The sequence below is a fragment of the Conger conger genome, chromosome 5 (assembly GCF_963514075.1).
Source record: "Conger conger chromosome 5, fConCon1.1, whole genome shotgun sequence".
Classification (NCBI taxonomy): domain Eukaryota; kingdom Metazoa; phylum Chordata; class Actinopteri; order Anguilliformes; family Congridae; genus Conger; species Conger conger.
This window is the reverse complement of record NC_083764.1, coordinates 31774540-31790718: the sequence shown is the minus strand read 5'-3', so window position 1 is coordinate 31790718 and position 16179 is coordinate 31774540. Positions and strand designations below refer to the sequence as shown.

Sequence of the window (16179 nt, the reverse complement as noted above, 5' to 3'; positions counted from 1 at the left end):
CTGTGCAAGTTAGAAAACCACGAGTGTAAGGTACAGTAACATTCAAACAAATTTCTTCAGGTTGGCTTGAAAAGCACTGTACATTTTAATTGTCAACGTACTTCACACAAGCAGCTGCATTTTCAGTAAAAGGGCCATGTAATGGGATTTTAATCTGGAGCCTGATCAAGGGTTGCACTATTTTAAAAACCTTTCAGAATGATCTTTAAGATTGATATGCAAGCAGGACAGCAAGTGATTTTGAATGTCTTGTTGGGTGACGTTATGTACTAGTTGCGTGGTCATTGTTATGCAGTGTCATACAAATATGAACTGTATTTTCGAGAGAGCTTGTTTGTAACTGACGTTAACATTAAAAGCTACCGTAGAACCAGAGTTTGGCATGTACTGTAGTTGCATGCGGTCTTGAAATTATTCATAATTTTACTATGCAAAAGTGCAATGGCATTCTTGACGATTCAAGGTTTTCCTATAGCATAATGTAGATGTAGTCCCAAAAATCATAGCTCCCAATTTCTTGCATAAACAATATCTAACCTCATTACATTTTTAAAAATGATGAAAGTAAATGCTTAACAGGTACCTTTCATTTTAAAAAGAAAGTATATTAATGAACCAATTCTGCAACGTGATTCAAATTTTGTTTTGTAAATTTGTTTACAAATTAAGTTATAATTATTATTCTTCAGTTGCAGATACAGATTAAGCCTAGACTAAATTGAATTGGCGATTATCCATACAAAACTGCATTTAGTCCAGGATTAAGATTAATCTGTGTTCATGTAGCCGGCCCCTATTCTGTTATTTACCATCATCTTATATTACAGCCCATGGTAATGCTTAATTCATGGTAATTCTGTCACATAAATCACACAGCCATCTTGAGAAAGGCTTTGCCAAAACGTTGGCTCAGATGTGGTAGTTCATTGATATATGAAATAACCACTATCTTTTTGTGTGCCCCTGACACTACTGCTTCAATTAGCATAGGCATAGTGATGAATTTCTATAGCCATACTGTTGTTTAGGCTGCACCATCCTGGAGACTTGAGACTTGACTCGAACTTGCATTTGATTACATCTCCGGTCTAACCGTATATATGAAAAATATGCAAAAGATTGGTAACACCCTGTACTTAGTTATGTAGAAATACATGTCCTTGTTATCATTCGGAGGCCATTTTTTTTACTTGTGTATCTGATGTGAAGTAAGTCGGATGTCGCTCTGCTAGCTTATTAGCCGCTAAAGGGTCCATGCTTCGGTGTACCGACCACCAGTATCAGGCCTTCTTTTTCTTAATTTTGCTAAAAGTGGAGCAAATCTAATCCATAAAAGGTGGTGTGCATTCAACTATATGACAATTCAGCTTTCAAAAAATAAGTAATGTAGACCAGGGCAAAGATAATGGAAAACCACCTTCCAACAATTAAATACATTTTATTTATATTTGGGGAAGCCTAAACTACAGAAAAAGGGACAAGACTGCAGAGTTACAGGAGGCAAATGCAGTCAATCATGCAAACAGCTGCCACGCGGCCAAACAGGCTGATAAACACCAATTTGAAATACAGACCTATTCTATAGGTCACACTGAGAACACTTTCCCAAATACTAAGAGAAAAGCCTATACCTGATTACTGCATGTAATAAAAATGATTGCCAAATAAAAATGGGTGCACATTAAATCTATTGACCGTTATCTGTAATATTATACATTTGGTTCTATGAAATCATGCCCCCAGTAATTGTTGCTGTATTTCCAGTGTGGCCCAGGCATGTTTTGTCAGTTGCCAACCAGATCATTTGCATAGCTGATAACTCCAAAACTAAACTGTTACCAAATGAAAGGGAGTATACATTTAATCTATAGATACAGTGGGGCAAAAAAGTATTTAGTCAGCCACCAATTGTGCAAGTTCTCCCACTTAAAAAGATGAGAGAGGCCTGTAATTTTCATCATAGGTACACTTCAACTATGAGAGACAGAATGGGGGGAAATCACATTGTAGGATTTTTAATGAATTCATTGGTAAATTCTCTGTAAAATAAGTATTTGGTCACCTACAAACGAGCAAGATTTCTGGCTCTCACAGACCTGTAACTTCTTCTTGAAGAGGCTCCTCTGTCCTCAACTCGTTACCTGTATTAATGGCACCTGTTTGAACTCGTTATCAGTATAAAAGACACCTGTCCACAACCTCAAACAGTCACACTCTAAACTCCACTATGGCCAAGACCAAAGAGCTGTCAAAGGACACCAGAAACAAAATTGTAGACCTGCACCAGGCTGGGAAGCCTGAATCTGAAATAGGTAAGCAGCTTGGTGTGAAGAAATCAACTGTGGGAGCAATTATTAGAAAATGGAAGACATACAAGACCACTGATAATCTCCCTCGATCTGGGGCTCCACACAAGATCTCACCCCGTGGGGTCAAAATGATCACAAGAACGGTGAGCAAAAATCCCAGAACCACACGGGGGGACCTAGTGAATGACCTGCAGAGAGCTGGGACCAAAGTAACAAAGGCTACCATCAGTAACACACTACGCCGCCAGGGACTCAAATCCTGCAGTGCCAGACGTGTCCCTCTGCTTAAGCCAGTACATGTCCAGGCCCGCCTGAAGTTTGCTAGAGAGCATTTGGATGATCCAGAAGAGGATTGGGAGAATGGCATATGGTCAGATGAAACCAAAATAGAACTTTTTGGTAAAAACTCAACTTGTCGTGTTTGGAGGAGAAAGAATGCTGAGTTGCATCCAAAGAACACCATACCTACTGTGAAGCATGGGGGTGGAAACATCATGCTTTGGGGCTGTTTTTCTGCAAAGGGACCAGGACGACTGATCCGTGTAAAGGAAAGACACCCCCATGAATGGGGCCATGTATCGTGAGATTTTGAGTGAAAACCTCCTTCCATCAGCAAGGGCACTGAAGATGAAACGTGGCTGGGTCTTTCAGCATGACAATGATCCCAAACACACCGCCCGGGCAACGAAGGAGTGGCTTCGTAAGAAGCATTTCAAGGTCCTGGAGTGTCCTAGCCAGTCTCCAGATCTCAACCTATAGAAAATCTTTGGAGGGAGTTGAAAGTCCGTGTTTCCCAGCGACAGCCCCAAAACATCACTGCTCTAGAGGAATCACAACTTGTAAATTGTCCTCCCTGTCAACAATGGGGATCTACGGCATAGCCCTGAACTGGATCAAGTCCTACCCCTCTGGTCGCTCCTTCCAGGTTGCCGGGACTGGTACAGTATCGACACCTCGGCCCCTTGCCACAGGAGTTCCCTAGGGCTCAGTCCTGGGCCCGCTTATTTTCTCCCTTTACACTAGATCCCTTGGCCCAGTTATTACTGTTCATGGTCTGGCCTACCACTGCTAACGCTGATGATACCCAACTGTTCTTCTCATTCTGTGTGTCAGATGGTGGGATCTCTGCTTGCCTGAGTGACATCTAGAGCTGGATGGACAACCACCACAGAATCCAATTTTTGTAGGGGGGCCATTACCCCGTGAAAAAGATTTAGATTATATGATGAACTTTTGTATGATGAACTAGAAAGGAAAACTAATTTTGGTCTGGATCTCAGGCAGGCAACAATAGGCAACAATAGAATAGAATGTCAGGCAGCAGTGTCTGTATGCAACATTTGTACAATGAACTAGGATAGTTTATTTATTTTACATATTTTTCAGGGACAATACATGCGATCCCTGTCCCTGGTTAGGCTTTTGGTTCTGCCTAGGATAGACCAATATACATTGGTTTTACTATTTTTATTTTTTTATTTTTTTGTGTGTGTAAAGGAATGTAGAACTCCGAGAATGCAATTGATATCTAGCTTGGGTAAACGTCAATAAAGGTAAAATAAGACAAAGGTGAGTAAGCTAGAATGGAGACAGTAAAAAGAAATGTGCCATTTGCCGAAGTAAATGATCAGATCACCATATATAACATATGGTGACAATGCCAACAAAGGACAAGGTCAACACTTCTTTGAGAGAATCTCGTCTCCATCACACCACAATAGCGCTATCAAGACCGCTCAACATAGCTATTTTAAAAGGCTGATTTGGAGTGCTAGTTTGGCCATCAGAATCACCATGCCCAATAGTTGACAAGACAACACTATTGTCAAGCTGTAATTTCACTGGCCTTCCCCTCTTAAGAGGATTGGTATATCTACACTGAGAGAAATGCTACTCCCAGAACGAGTCACATCTCATCTCCTTCAGTGTCTCTAGTGAAGCGGTCACCGCCCCTGCAGTGCACAAATCCACTGTTTGTGGCTTCAGCACACCATGCACATGGAGGAGAAATTTGCCAATGTCAAAGAAGTTTAGCTGTGTCAAAAGACCACATGCCTCTGTACTGAGATCAAAAGGAGCACAGTCATCCTCTGCTACCTCAGAAAAAAAGACTCATGATACATTCTTCATTGTCAACAATGGACTTGGTGACATCAGGATTGCTGGTCCAACAAATCTCTATTAGCCTTCTGAATGTCAAGAGTATTGTCCCTGTGTGCAACATATGAATAGGACCATTCAAAGAACTTCTTTGCAAGAGGTTCTGATTGCATCGCATGTACCACTACCAAGTGGAGTTCGTGGTTGTAAGAGGGCACATATGAAATGTCCTTGCCTACTTTTTGTTGCAGCAAAGTCTGCACATTGCCTCTCACCCTAGAAATCACTGAAGCACTAAATTGTCAGCACTGTATCCCAGATCCCTAGATAATTTGGTTGCACACATTCAGCATCAAGCCAATGAAATGTCCTTCTGGGATGGAGTTGCAGACAAATCTTTAATTATTGCAAAGTTCTCAATGTTACAGCGATCCCTGGTGCCATCACTTATAATACAAAGTCCAGGAGAGTCAGATTCCTCATATTTGGCTTCATCATTTAAAACCATTTTAGTTTTCAGGGAAGCATTTCGCATTTGGGATCTTTTTAAATGGTATAATCAAACAGCCAAATTAAAAGACCTGCCTCATTCCCACCCCATGATGGTGTCCACGGAGAGCTAGCTCATTTACAGTGAGATACTGAATGACTTCGCAAATGCTTTTAACATAGTACCTGTTGTTTTCTATCTGGGTTTGATGCAGTAGCTGCACAATACTTTAATCCGTCTTCGAGTGATACAGGTATTCCTGCCATGCAGACATCTCTCTAACATGAGGAATACTAGAGGCATTTTAAAGGTCATGCTCAAGTGCTCTCTTAGTGTATCCATGTTTTGCGAATATGTCCTCTCATTCGGAATTGGAAACACCAAATTTACGACAGGCAAAGCAAAAGCAGGCATTTGGTGAGACAGAATATTCAAGCCATGGTCTAGACTGGTACCAGCCAGCACTAAAACTTCTCAGTTTGTCCAAATGGGTGCTTGGGACTACTTAAAATTGGCTGGGATGGGCTATCCGTATTTAAGTCAGGAGCGGACACAGAAGAGCTGGAGGATGGTATGTCTGGATTTTGTGGAGGACAGAAGTTTGCTGCCCCCTACACTGAGGCAGTAATGCCTTGCTCGGTGTTGGTAAACGTGCTGGGCTCCACAATGGAGGCAGCATGCACTGGGGTTGAGTGCCTATTTTTTTCCATGCTGAAAGATTTACGCAGCTAGCTAAATGAAATGAAAGAAGCACACCTTACGATAACTCACCTAGATGACACGCATACTTAACATAACATGTAATGTATGTTAATGGCGAGAACAGGCCATTCAGCCCAGCAATGCAGACAAAAATACACCAAAAATATTATCCGGACTACATTTATACTTGCAAATATGCCATCGGTAACCCTTACACTGGAGGCAAACTAACTACCAACAGGGATTTGCTTCCAAGAGGGCGAAACCTTGTTAGCTTAATAGGGACTGATCATCTAACCGGCATACAGCCGATACTGTGGGCACCAGTTTGCGTTGAGAAAAGGGCGAAGACACTTATAGTCATGAAGTCTAGCTCAGGGGGAGGCACAGTGTGATTGACAGTCCAGATGCTCCAGAGGCATTGTTAAGCACGCAAAAATTATATCTGCCTTTGTTAGTAAGTTAAATATTTAAAGCACATGCAGATAATAGGCACTGGTACATTTTTTAAATTGTCAACCTATTTACGGTAAAATTCATTCATATCTTTGCTTTACCTCCAGGTCCAGAATCCTCTCCCCAGGGTTATCGATGAGGTAGCGGGCCAGGGTGCCAGGCGTGGTCCGGTACGTCAGGATGACAGAGTTCTTTGCATCTCTGCACCACTGTATGAAAAGCTCACGGGAGAAACCAGACTCCAAATCAGGCTGGCTGCACAGCACAACCTTAGGGCTGGGCACCCGCATCAGGTCTGCCAGGCTGTGACACAGGGACAGGTGGCGAAACTGGAAGGGGTTGTTCCGCTTGTCCTCAAAGCACCTCATCAGCTTGTCACTCATCCACTCCACCTAATTGGTTGATTTTATTTGACAAAAAAAAAACAATGGTGGAATGATTACAATTGGCTCAGGAGGTAAGAGCAGCCATCTGGCAGTCGGAGGGTTGCCAGTTCAACCCCACTGTCCACTGCCCCCACGGCTCAATTTCCACATTAGCAAAACGTGTTAGCTTAGCATAAAGACTTGAAGCCTATCAGAGTCAGTAGCCTACCTCCTTCAAAGTGAAGAAATGCATCTTACAGCAACTCCGAAGCGGTCTTATTTACACAAGGTATCATGTGTATTTGAAATACACATGCGGAAAATGTTGTTTAAAAATTACCCAATAACATTAGCTTAAAAACTGACTAAAAGTATGTGAATGAAACCATCGCTGTCGCCGTTTTTATTTTTATGGACCCCAATAGCCACCAAGCTAAACTCTCGAAATGCAGATGGCTCGCAGAGACAAAAGCTAGAAAGCTGTCCAGATGGTCATTATTTACACATAACGTTTACTAGTAGGCTAGTTTATTTTAGAAAAATGGTGCTCCAGCTCAACTTGATTACATTTATTTATATCAACAATTTAGCCCAGGGTGCGATATATAGTTGTCGCTTCAAGGATACAAAGTTGTCATCTACCACCATGGAGGCTGCGCATCGACATACAGTCAGACTCTATCGCTGATACAGGCAGACATAAAGACATGGTCTATAGAGAGGATGCTGCTGCAGACCTGGGACTTCGAAAACTCCACCACGTTGTAGCTGACGTTGTTCAGGAGGGCGAGGGAATAAACCCCAAGCCCGGCATCCTTCGTCCTCCAGATCTGGTCCAACAGCTGTGCCAGTTCCAACACCCGGCCTGCTGTATCCACAGCAATCAGCACATTCCCATCGCCACGCAAGGTCTCCATAACGTTTGCTGGAGGAGGGGGTCAAGTGGAAGACACAAGTCAGGCCACTTCACTTACTCATGCGGCACTTCAAAAGATCAGCCATTGTTTTTACATTAGGTGATCTTATCCAGAGTGATGTACAGTTGATTAGACTAAGCAGGAGACAATCCTCCCCTGGAACAATGGCCTTGCTCAAGGGCCCAACGGCTGTGCGGATCTTATTGTGGCTTCCCAGTCATTTGCCTAAACCACTACGCTACAGACTGCCATTGACACCACAAAAAGTAATCACAAACTAGTAAAGATTTTAAAGGTTTAAGCTAATTTTATTGAAAAGATTAAGTAATTTCTAATAGCTCTAGTTTGCAGTCTTAAATTGATTAAAATGAAATTAAAATATTTATAAATTAGAATTTGGCAAATGAGGCATGGTTGGCCATTTCAGATAATAAGCTTTTGTGCCTGAAGTTATTTCCTGCTTTCTGGGGTATTAAAACCACTCAAAAACGAAGCCTTCAAACAGTAAATGTTAAGAAATAATTTTGGCTAATAAAAAAAGCTATTTTTATTTAATAATCTTTATTGAGTCATCATTATTTCCTGGTCAGAGAAAATTCTACTTTTTTCTGAACAGATAATAAAAGAACAAAGGAGACACAGAATTCAGAAAATAATTAAAAGAGAAAGATTAGTCTCTCTCTTCAAGGTGACTATTTGGACTATTTATAAACTTAAATGCGAAACATAAAACTGCTTTTCATATTTTCTGAAAATTTAAACTTAGATTAAGTGGTCATAATTTCTTGCAGAACCAACATTAACACCTCGTAATTTAGATGAGTTTGCAGTTCATCACAAAAAAATATTAAATGTTATCCACGTGGGTTACAGTGTGCCAAATAGGCTTTGGCGGTATCCAAATTTCCACACTGTCATGCCGACCTTGAAATAGACTGGGGGTATGGGGTATATACTGTTTTCATAATAAAATATATTTAACCCAAAAACTACATTTAAAGTGAGAGATAATGTCATAATTGTTGGCAAAAGCCAAAAAAGACAGGAAATTCAACCCAAATACCATGTTTTAAAGAACAGATAATGATTGGCAAAAGCTGAAAAATACAGGAAATTCACACCATTATCTTGACCTATGCACTGACAAGGCTTCCAACAATGCAATAAAACCTGCTACGGGTACTGTAAACTGTGGTGGTCTACTTCAAACATGTACCACTGGGCAGGTTGCTGGGGATTCAGTAAAATATTCTCTTTGAATCAACAACCAAATAGATTATCTTCTAATTACTAGAAATCAATTAGGTTAGTATTTTGTTGCAATATGTACTTAAAATGTACCAATTATGTGTCTTGTTACTGAACTATTGGTAGCAATTTCATTGTTACCATTTTTAATTATTATGATGTCCATCATCATTATAACATTATAATGGTATGATTTAGCAGTGCAAACCATATGAATATTTAGTGTGGGCTCCCATAGACATCACACATATACTAAAAATCAGTTCTGAAATAAATGGACCAGCATATATATTTTGAAGATGGAGCCTTAAAGCAATGGAGACTTAAAAGCAATAGTTCACCAAAAAATCAGCTCAAAAACTCTCATGGGAAAATGAATTCACATTCAAAAGGATCTTTTCCATACATTATTACATTATTGGCATTTGGCAGACGCTCTTATCCAGAGCGACGTACTAGTTGCTTCGACTAAGCAGGAGACAATCCTCCCCTGGAGCAAGGCAGAGTTAAGGGCCTTGCTCAAGGGCTCAACAGCCGCACGGATCTTATTGTGGCTACACTGAGATTCAAGCCCCCGACCTTGCCTGTCCCAGTCATTTACCTTAACCACTACGCTACAGGCCGCCCTACGTCATACAATGCAGTTCACTTTTCCCACATTTTGTTATGTTACAGCCTTATTCCAAAATGGAATAAATTCAATTTTTTCCTCAAAATTCTACACACAACACCCCATAATGACAACATGAAAGACGTTTTTTTTTTTTTTTTTTTTTTTGCTAATTTATTAAAAATAAAAAAAACAAAGAAATCACATGTACATAAGTATTCACAGCCTTTGCTCAATACTTTGTTGATGCACCTTTGGCAGCAATTACAGCCTCATGTCTTTTTGATTATGATGCCACAAGCTTGGCACACCTATCTTTGGGCAGTTTCGCCCATTCCTCTTTGCAGCACCTCTCAAGCTCCATCAGGTTGGATGGGGAGCGTCGGTGCACAGCCATTTTCAGATCTCTCCAGAGATGTTCAATCGGATTCAAGTCTGGGCTCTGGCTGGGCCACTCAAGGACATTCACAGAGTTGTCCTGAAGCCACTCCTTTGATATCTTTGCATGCTGCCACTACCATGCTTCACTGTAGGGATGGTATTGGCCAGGTGATAAGTGGTGCCTGGTTTCCTCCAAACATGATGCCTGGCATTCACGCCAAAGAGTTCAATCTTTGTCTCATCCGACCAGAGAATTTTGATTCTCATGGTCTGAGAGTCCTTCAGGTGGGCTGCCATGTGCCTTTTACTAAGGAGTGGCTTCCGTCTGGCCACTCTACCATACAGGCCTGATTGGTGGATTGCTGCAGAGATGGTTGTCCTACTGGAAGGTTCTCCTCTCTAACAGAGAGGTTCTTGGTCACCTCCCTGACTAAGGCCCTTCTCCCCCGATTGCTCAGTTTAGACGGGCGGCCAGCTCTCGGAAGAGTCCTGGTGGTTCCGAACTTCTTCCATTTACGGATAATGGAGGCCACTGTGCTCATTGGGACCTTCAAAGCAGCAGAAATTTTTCTGTACCCTTCCCCAGATTTGTGCCTCGAGACAATCCTGTCTCGGAGGTCTACAGACAATTCCTTTGACTTCATGCTTGGTTTGTGCTCCGACATGCACTGTCAACTGTGGGACCTTATATAGTCAGGTGTGTGCCTTTCCAAATCATGTCCAATCAACTGAATTTACCACAGGTGGAGCTCAATTTTGAATTGTGAATACTTATGTACATGTGATTTCTTAGTTTTATTCTTAGGTCCATATTATTATTTCTTTCATTGATTTTGGTTATTGTCACCACTAGCTTGGGCACCACTAGCTTGGGCATTCTCCTCTGATGTCTCATTAACAAGGCGTTTCGATCTGCAGAACTGCTGCTCATTGGATTGTTTTTTGTTTTTTTGCACCATTCTTTGCCAACTCGAGTGTGTGAAAATCCCAGGAGATCAGCAGATTCTGAGATAGTGAAACCACTTAGATCTAAGTAACTTTGATCAATTTTTTTTCCACATTCTGATGGTTGATGTGAACATCAACTGAAGCTCCTGACCTGTATTTACATACATCACATTGACTGATGAGTGTATATACTGATTGAGACAAATAGGTGCTGATATTCCTGGAGATAACAGCACCTGACCACCTTCAAGCACAGACTGAAGACACACCTCTTCAAGATGCCCCTCTCCCAACTCCTCCCTACCTCCCTCCCTGTAATCTTTAACTGATTAGCAATTGTTGTTTTTCAGTTCAATAGTGTGTCATTACTTGACTGTAATAACTTAGTAAAATATTCTGCATTGGAAGCCTCGTCATAGGTCAAGATACTGGTCTTTTTTTGGCTTTTTCCAATCATCTCTCAACATCTCTCAATCAACACTCTTTCAACTTTTGTCAACCATTATGACATTATCTCTCACTTTAAACACTCTCACTTTTTTGGGGTGAATTTCCAGACTTCTTTTTATTTTTACCCGAAGCATCTGCCCCTGCCCCAGCATTCCACAAAAAATATGTTAAACTAATTGAAGCAATTGGAAAGGGGGCAGGCACTTTCGACACTTTTTACACATCAGCAGCAAATCCAAAGATAGACAGAGATGAGCATCTTTAAAGAAAAAAGAAAAAATGGGCCGTGGCAGTATTACGGTTTGAAGATGTGGGAAAATTATACCTCAGGGTGAATTAAATCCCCCGGTATTGGGTATTTCGAGTTTACCACCCAAGTCTGGTGCCAAACCGAAAGCCCAGTACTGAAAGAAAGAACCTTGACAAAGTAAGTAGTGATGCTTTTCTGTTTAGACTCGCGTTGCTGCTTCCGCTGTTCCCCAGAAGCCTAATCACTCCCGACTGCTACACTACATAATAATTGTCCTTATGTGGAAATGTAATGTGATAAACTGACTGTTTTTCACCAACATTCCATCAATGATAAGAGCAAGACCTTGATGGCACTGAAAATCAGACAAATTTTACTGAACATTCCATTGTTTACATTTATGGTATTCTTCAACATTGACAACGATTGCTCTTGCCAATTTTACAAGCTTTCTATGGCAGTTGGTACCAGTTCAGACACAAAATTCTGACTGGTGGCAAGGTCAATGTTTTCGCTGGACACTGGCTATATCCCGCCTTATAACTTAAAAGTCCCAGCTGATTGGTTAATATGTTAAAATGGATTTTGATAAGAGACAGGTCAAGCTCCAATCATGTAAATGATTTTGAGTGAAGTTTAGGAAGCAAATAATGCTGAATCTTTCTGATATAATTTACATAACAAATGTATATTCAGATTGCGCTGCTTTACTTAGTGGCCAAAAAAATGATGACGATTCAGAAAATATGTACCTTTAAAAGATTTAAATCAATCCTATAGTGGGACTTTTGCATCACTTTCGTTTTTTGTAGATGCGACGGAAATATTTCAGTGCCATTCACCATAATGGAATATGTCCATTTTTATTCGACTGACCATATACCATCAAACAACAAATTGTAGGGGTTAGTGCGATTGGCTAGGGCTAGCTCCACCATGCTAACCTAATATGAAGATCAATAACACTCAATAGCTCAAAAATCTTAATCACCACTGCTGTGAAGTAATTAAGTTGACAAAGTAAGTTTTATGTAAGAAATGTATTGAGTTCACATGCACAAACTATGGTCTACATTCTAAAGCTTCATTTTGCCCTCCCTAGTATAAGCTGCCAAAATTCCCTCATAATTCCTCAAAACCTTTTCCAGAACTTTACAACCCGATTAAAGATGTATCCAGTGAACCAGCTTAGCTTCTTTGGACCTCGTCCAAGTTCAAAAAACAAATTAAGAAATGCTTTACAGGTTGAACTTACTGAGGAGCTGCTCATCACGTTGTTTTCTGCGTGGCTGCACGTAGGTGGCATTGAAAGAGTCTGTGATGAGCAGGGAAGGCCGATTCACCATCTCCAGAGAGCAGCCATTGAGGTGTCTGTGACGACAAAAAAAATAAAAATAAAATAAAATAATAAATTAAAGGATGCCGAAGGAAGCTAAGGAAACAATTCGATTTCACTATGTTTGTATAACAATTTTTACAGAGAGAGCAACAAAGATGCTGTACAGTGAATTTCCTGCAAAGAAATCAGACCTCAACCTCCAAAAACCGAGCAATTGCAGTAACAAACTTCCCAGTGGGAAGAAAAATACTTGAACGGGGACAAGAAACTCAAAACACAGAAACATTATGTCTACCATTGCTCTCAGCCAACAACTGGTTATCAAAAAAATGTAGCCAAAATTGCTCATTTGCAAAAGTGAGATTAAATTAGAACAAGTTTACTCCCTCCCTACACAGCCTATTTGCTAGCAGGTCACCAAAGAGAATGTTGCTATCTAGGCAGGCCTAGTAATCATGAGCACATTGTTTCCTTGCTAGCTTTTAAATATAATGCCATCTTACAATCTTGCTTCATGCAATGCATACTGAGTGTCACGACCACTGTCTTGAGCTTTTGTACTTGCATCCTTGCTGGATGCAGGACTATCGGTTTCACTTCGATGTTTGCCCTCGATTGGCAATTTCCACTTTCAGTCTTTAAGAAGGCTGCTGTTTGTATTGCTCTCGGTAGACTTGCTCTGCAAACCTTGTGCGTGACTTGTGGATCGGTCATTACTTTGACTTTGGGTTCGACTTACGACTCCCACTTAACTCCTTTCAATTTGTCTATGTCTATAGCCCCTTTTGATTTCTTTGCCGATTGGTTTTTGACTATTTTTGACTATATTCTTTTACGGTTCTGATTCTTGTCTTAACCCTTTTGGTTTGTTCAACCCCTGACTTTGACTTGCTGTATAGTGACTCCGGTTATTTAGTGTTCCAGTTAGATTGCATCTGTCCATCAGGACACTATTTGTTATTTTGCGTGATTGCTTTACCTTTATTTGTTTTTGAGGGCGATTGTGGGAGATCAGCTGATCTCCGTTATGGGGTTGGCTACTTGCCCGCTTGGAGCCCAGTAAACCTTAAAGACTAGCGAGGTATAGTTAGATTTTGTCAGGCAGGCAGGACTGGAGTTAATCATTGGCCAGCAGTCCCACTCCCATACCCAGTGCACATGCACATCTCCCTGTGCTCTACCCTGTCATAGCCTGACCTTAGACCGGGTCATAACACTCGCAATATAGTAATGTCAAATAAACAATTTATTTGATCATACATTTTTTTGGTTATGGGAGCATAGCCTTGCTAGGATCATGTTGATTAATACTTGGTATTGATATTGCAAATTCTGAATAGAAGGCTTTCCATACGTGACACGAGGACACAAAGCAGCTTGTGTTGGAGAGGATAGGTGATGTTTCATTCCAGCAATCCTGATTAATTTATACTTAAGTGGAGTTAAATATAAATTCCATAAAACACAAACAAAGTTTGCAATGAATAGGGCATACAAGTCATAGATTAGATGGATGAAAAGGAAGCCCACACACTGATATGCGCTCCTTACACAACTTTATTGCTGAAAACGTTTTGATCGCAGTGGATCTTCGTCAGGTTTGGCGCATCAGTTTGGCATATTGCTTTATCTTCCTCCACCAGGACAATCAGCTTAATTTCCTTGTCCATTTTTGAACAGAATAAACAATGAACAAAAGAGTTCAAGTTTATTATAAGAATACATCATGGCATAGAAGATGTTGTACATGAGTTTTAATATGCATTTAAATGTTCACAACGACAAGTTACAAAGTAGCTATAGCACACAGAGTCATATAATGATTTTAAAAATCTGATCATGTGTAGGCTACACAGCATTTTAAAAAGTTCTCATCTTTTCTCGGCCATCTCTTCAAATTGCCTGAAATTGATTTCCGTAGTCCTTATAAGGTTTTTTAGGGGCGTTAATTTATGCTAATCATGAGATTTGTGCGCACGCTTTTTGTTTACGATTGATTGGTATTTATCAACATACAGATGTGGATATGAAAAAAAGCGGTGTCTCCTCCTGCTTGATAAATACGACACAATTTCTTAGTTTGATTCCGATCGCACATACATTTGCATGCGGAGTAACAAAAATATAGATAAATGAGGCCCAATGTGTTTGCAGAGTAACGGTATTGTTTGAAAAAAACTACACAGTAGAGACTCTATTGCTGGCTCGTGAAAGATCGTCTGTAGTAACTGGAAATTTAAATGCAAAACACATGGTCTGGAGAATGAGGTTGTGTAATCGTTTGCTCGTAAGATGTTAAATGATCCTCTGTGGGAATACCTACGGTTTCAAAACACCTCCTAGGTCCAGTCACTTTTTTGCAGTGGGTGACTTTTACACACTGAGTTTAGTTTCACTTTGACTGGCCAGGTTTTAGCTTATTGGTTTACAACAGGCCTCATAATCCAAAAATACAGCCTACTTGCAGACAACAGTAACTTAAGCTCAGCACTGTAATGTATGTGCAGTACTGCCAGAGCACGGAAAGAGTGTGGTGGTGGAGAAGGTCCGTGAGGTATGGGGGAGCCTGGTTATGGAGAGCCTTGTAGTTGATGAGTAAGAGTTTGAATTGAATACATTGTCTAACCGAAAGCCAGGACAGGAGTGATGTGGTCACAGGACCGGGAGTGGGTGAGCAGTTGGGCAGCAGAGTTCTGAATGTACTTAAGTTTATTGAGAATTTTGGAAGATGTGCTATAGAGGATGCTGTTGCAATAATCAATGTGGGATGGGATGAGGATGTGCTATAGAGGACCCTTGAGCAAGGCCCTTAACCCTGCATTGCTCCAGGGGAGAACTGTCTCCTGCTTAGTCTAATAAAATGTACGTCGCTCTGGAGAAGTTAATGCCATTAATGTAATGTAATGTAATGGATGAAGGCAATGGATCAGGGTTTCAGCAGCAGAGAATGAGAGTAATGGGCAGAGGCGGGCAATGTTTTTGAGGTGAAAAAAAAAAAAGCAGTGTGATTTAGTGTTTGTAAAAAGAGAGGTTAATGTCAAAAATTACTCCAAGGTGACGGATATGAGGGGAGGGGCGCACTGTGAAACTGTCGGGGCAGTTGGTCAGGGTGGAGTCAGTGGCAGGGGAGATGGATTTGGTGGAGATGTACAGCGGAATGTCATCGGCATAGCAGTGAAAACGGAGATTGTGACGACGGATGATGTCGCCGAGGTGGAGCATGTAGAGTATGAAGAGGAGGGGACCAAGCCCCGGGGGACACCATGTGAGAGGGGAACAGTGGCATAGTTGCAGTTGTTTATGCTGATGTATTGTTGTCTTTCGGAGAGATAGGATTTAAGCCAGGAAAAGTGCCAGTGATATTGAGAGAAGTTTCCAAACAGGAGAGAAGAATGGCATGGTTGATGATGCACTGAGGTCGAGGAGAATAAGAATGTTGAGTTGGCCTGAGTCTGAGGAGAGGAGGAGGTCATTGGTGACTTTAAGGAGGGCTGGTTCGGTGCTGTGTTGTGTACGGAATCCAGATTGGAATGGTTCAAAGAGATCATTGCAGGTGAGGTGAAGTTTGAGTTCGGTGGCGACAACACGTTCCAGTATTTTTGACAGAAAGGGGA

At 41.0% G+C, this 16179-nt stretch overlaps 1 protein-coding gene across 1 annotated transcript in view; it reads right to left on the bottom strand.

Annotated features, from left to right (window-relative positions):
* Positions 1-16179, bottom strand: part of cpsf2 (cleavage and polyadenylation specific factor 2) — a 60098-nt gene that overhangs the window by 19987 nt on the left and 23932 nt on the right. The window contains exons 6-8 of the mRNA XM_061242375.1: positions 12482-12597; positions 7160-7347; positions 6159-6449 (exon numbers count right to left, since the gene is read on the bottom strand). Coding sequence (XP_061098359.1) covers positions 6159-6449; positions 7160-7347; positions 12482-12597 — 595 coding nt within the window. The remainder of the gene's footprint in view (positions 1-6158; positions 6450-7159; positions 7348-12481; positions 12598-16179) is intronic.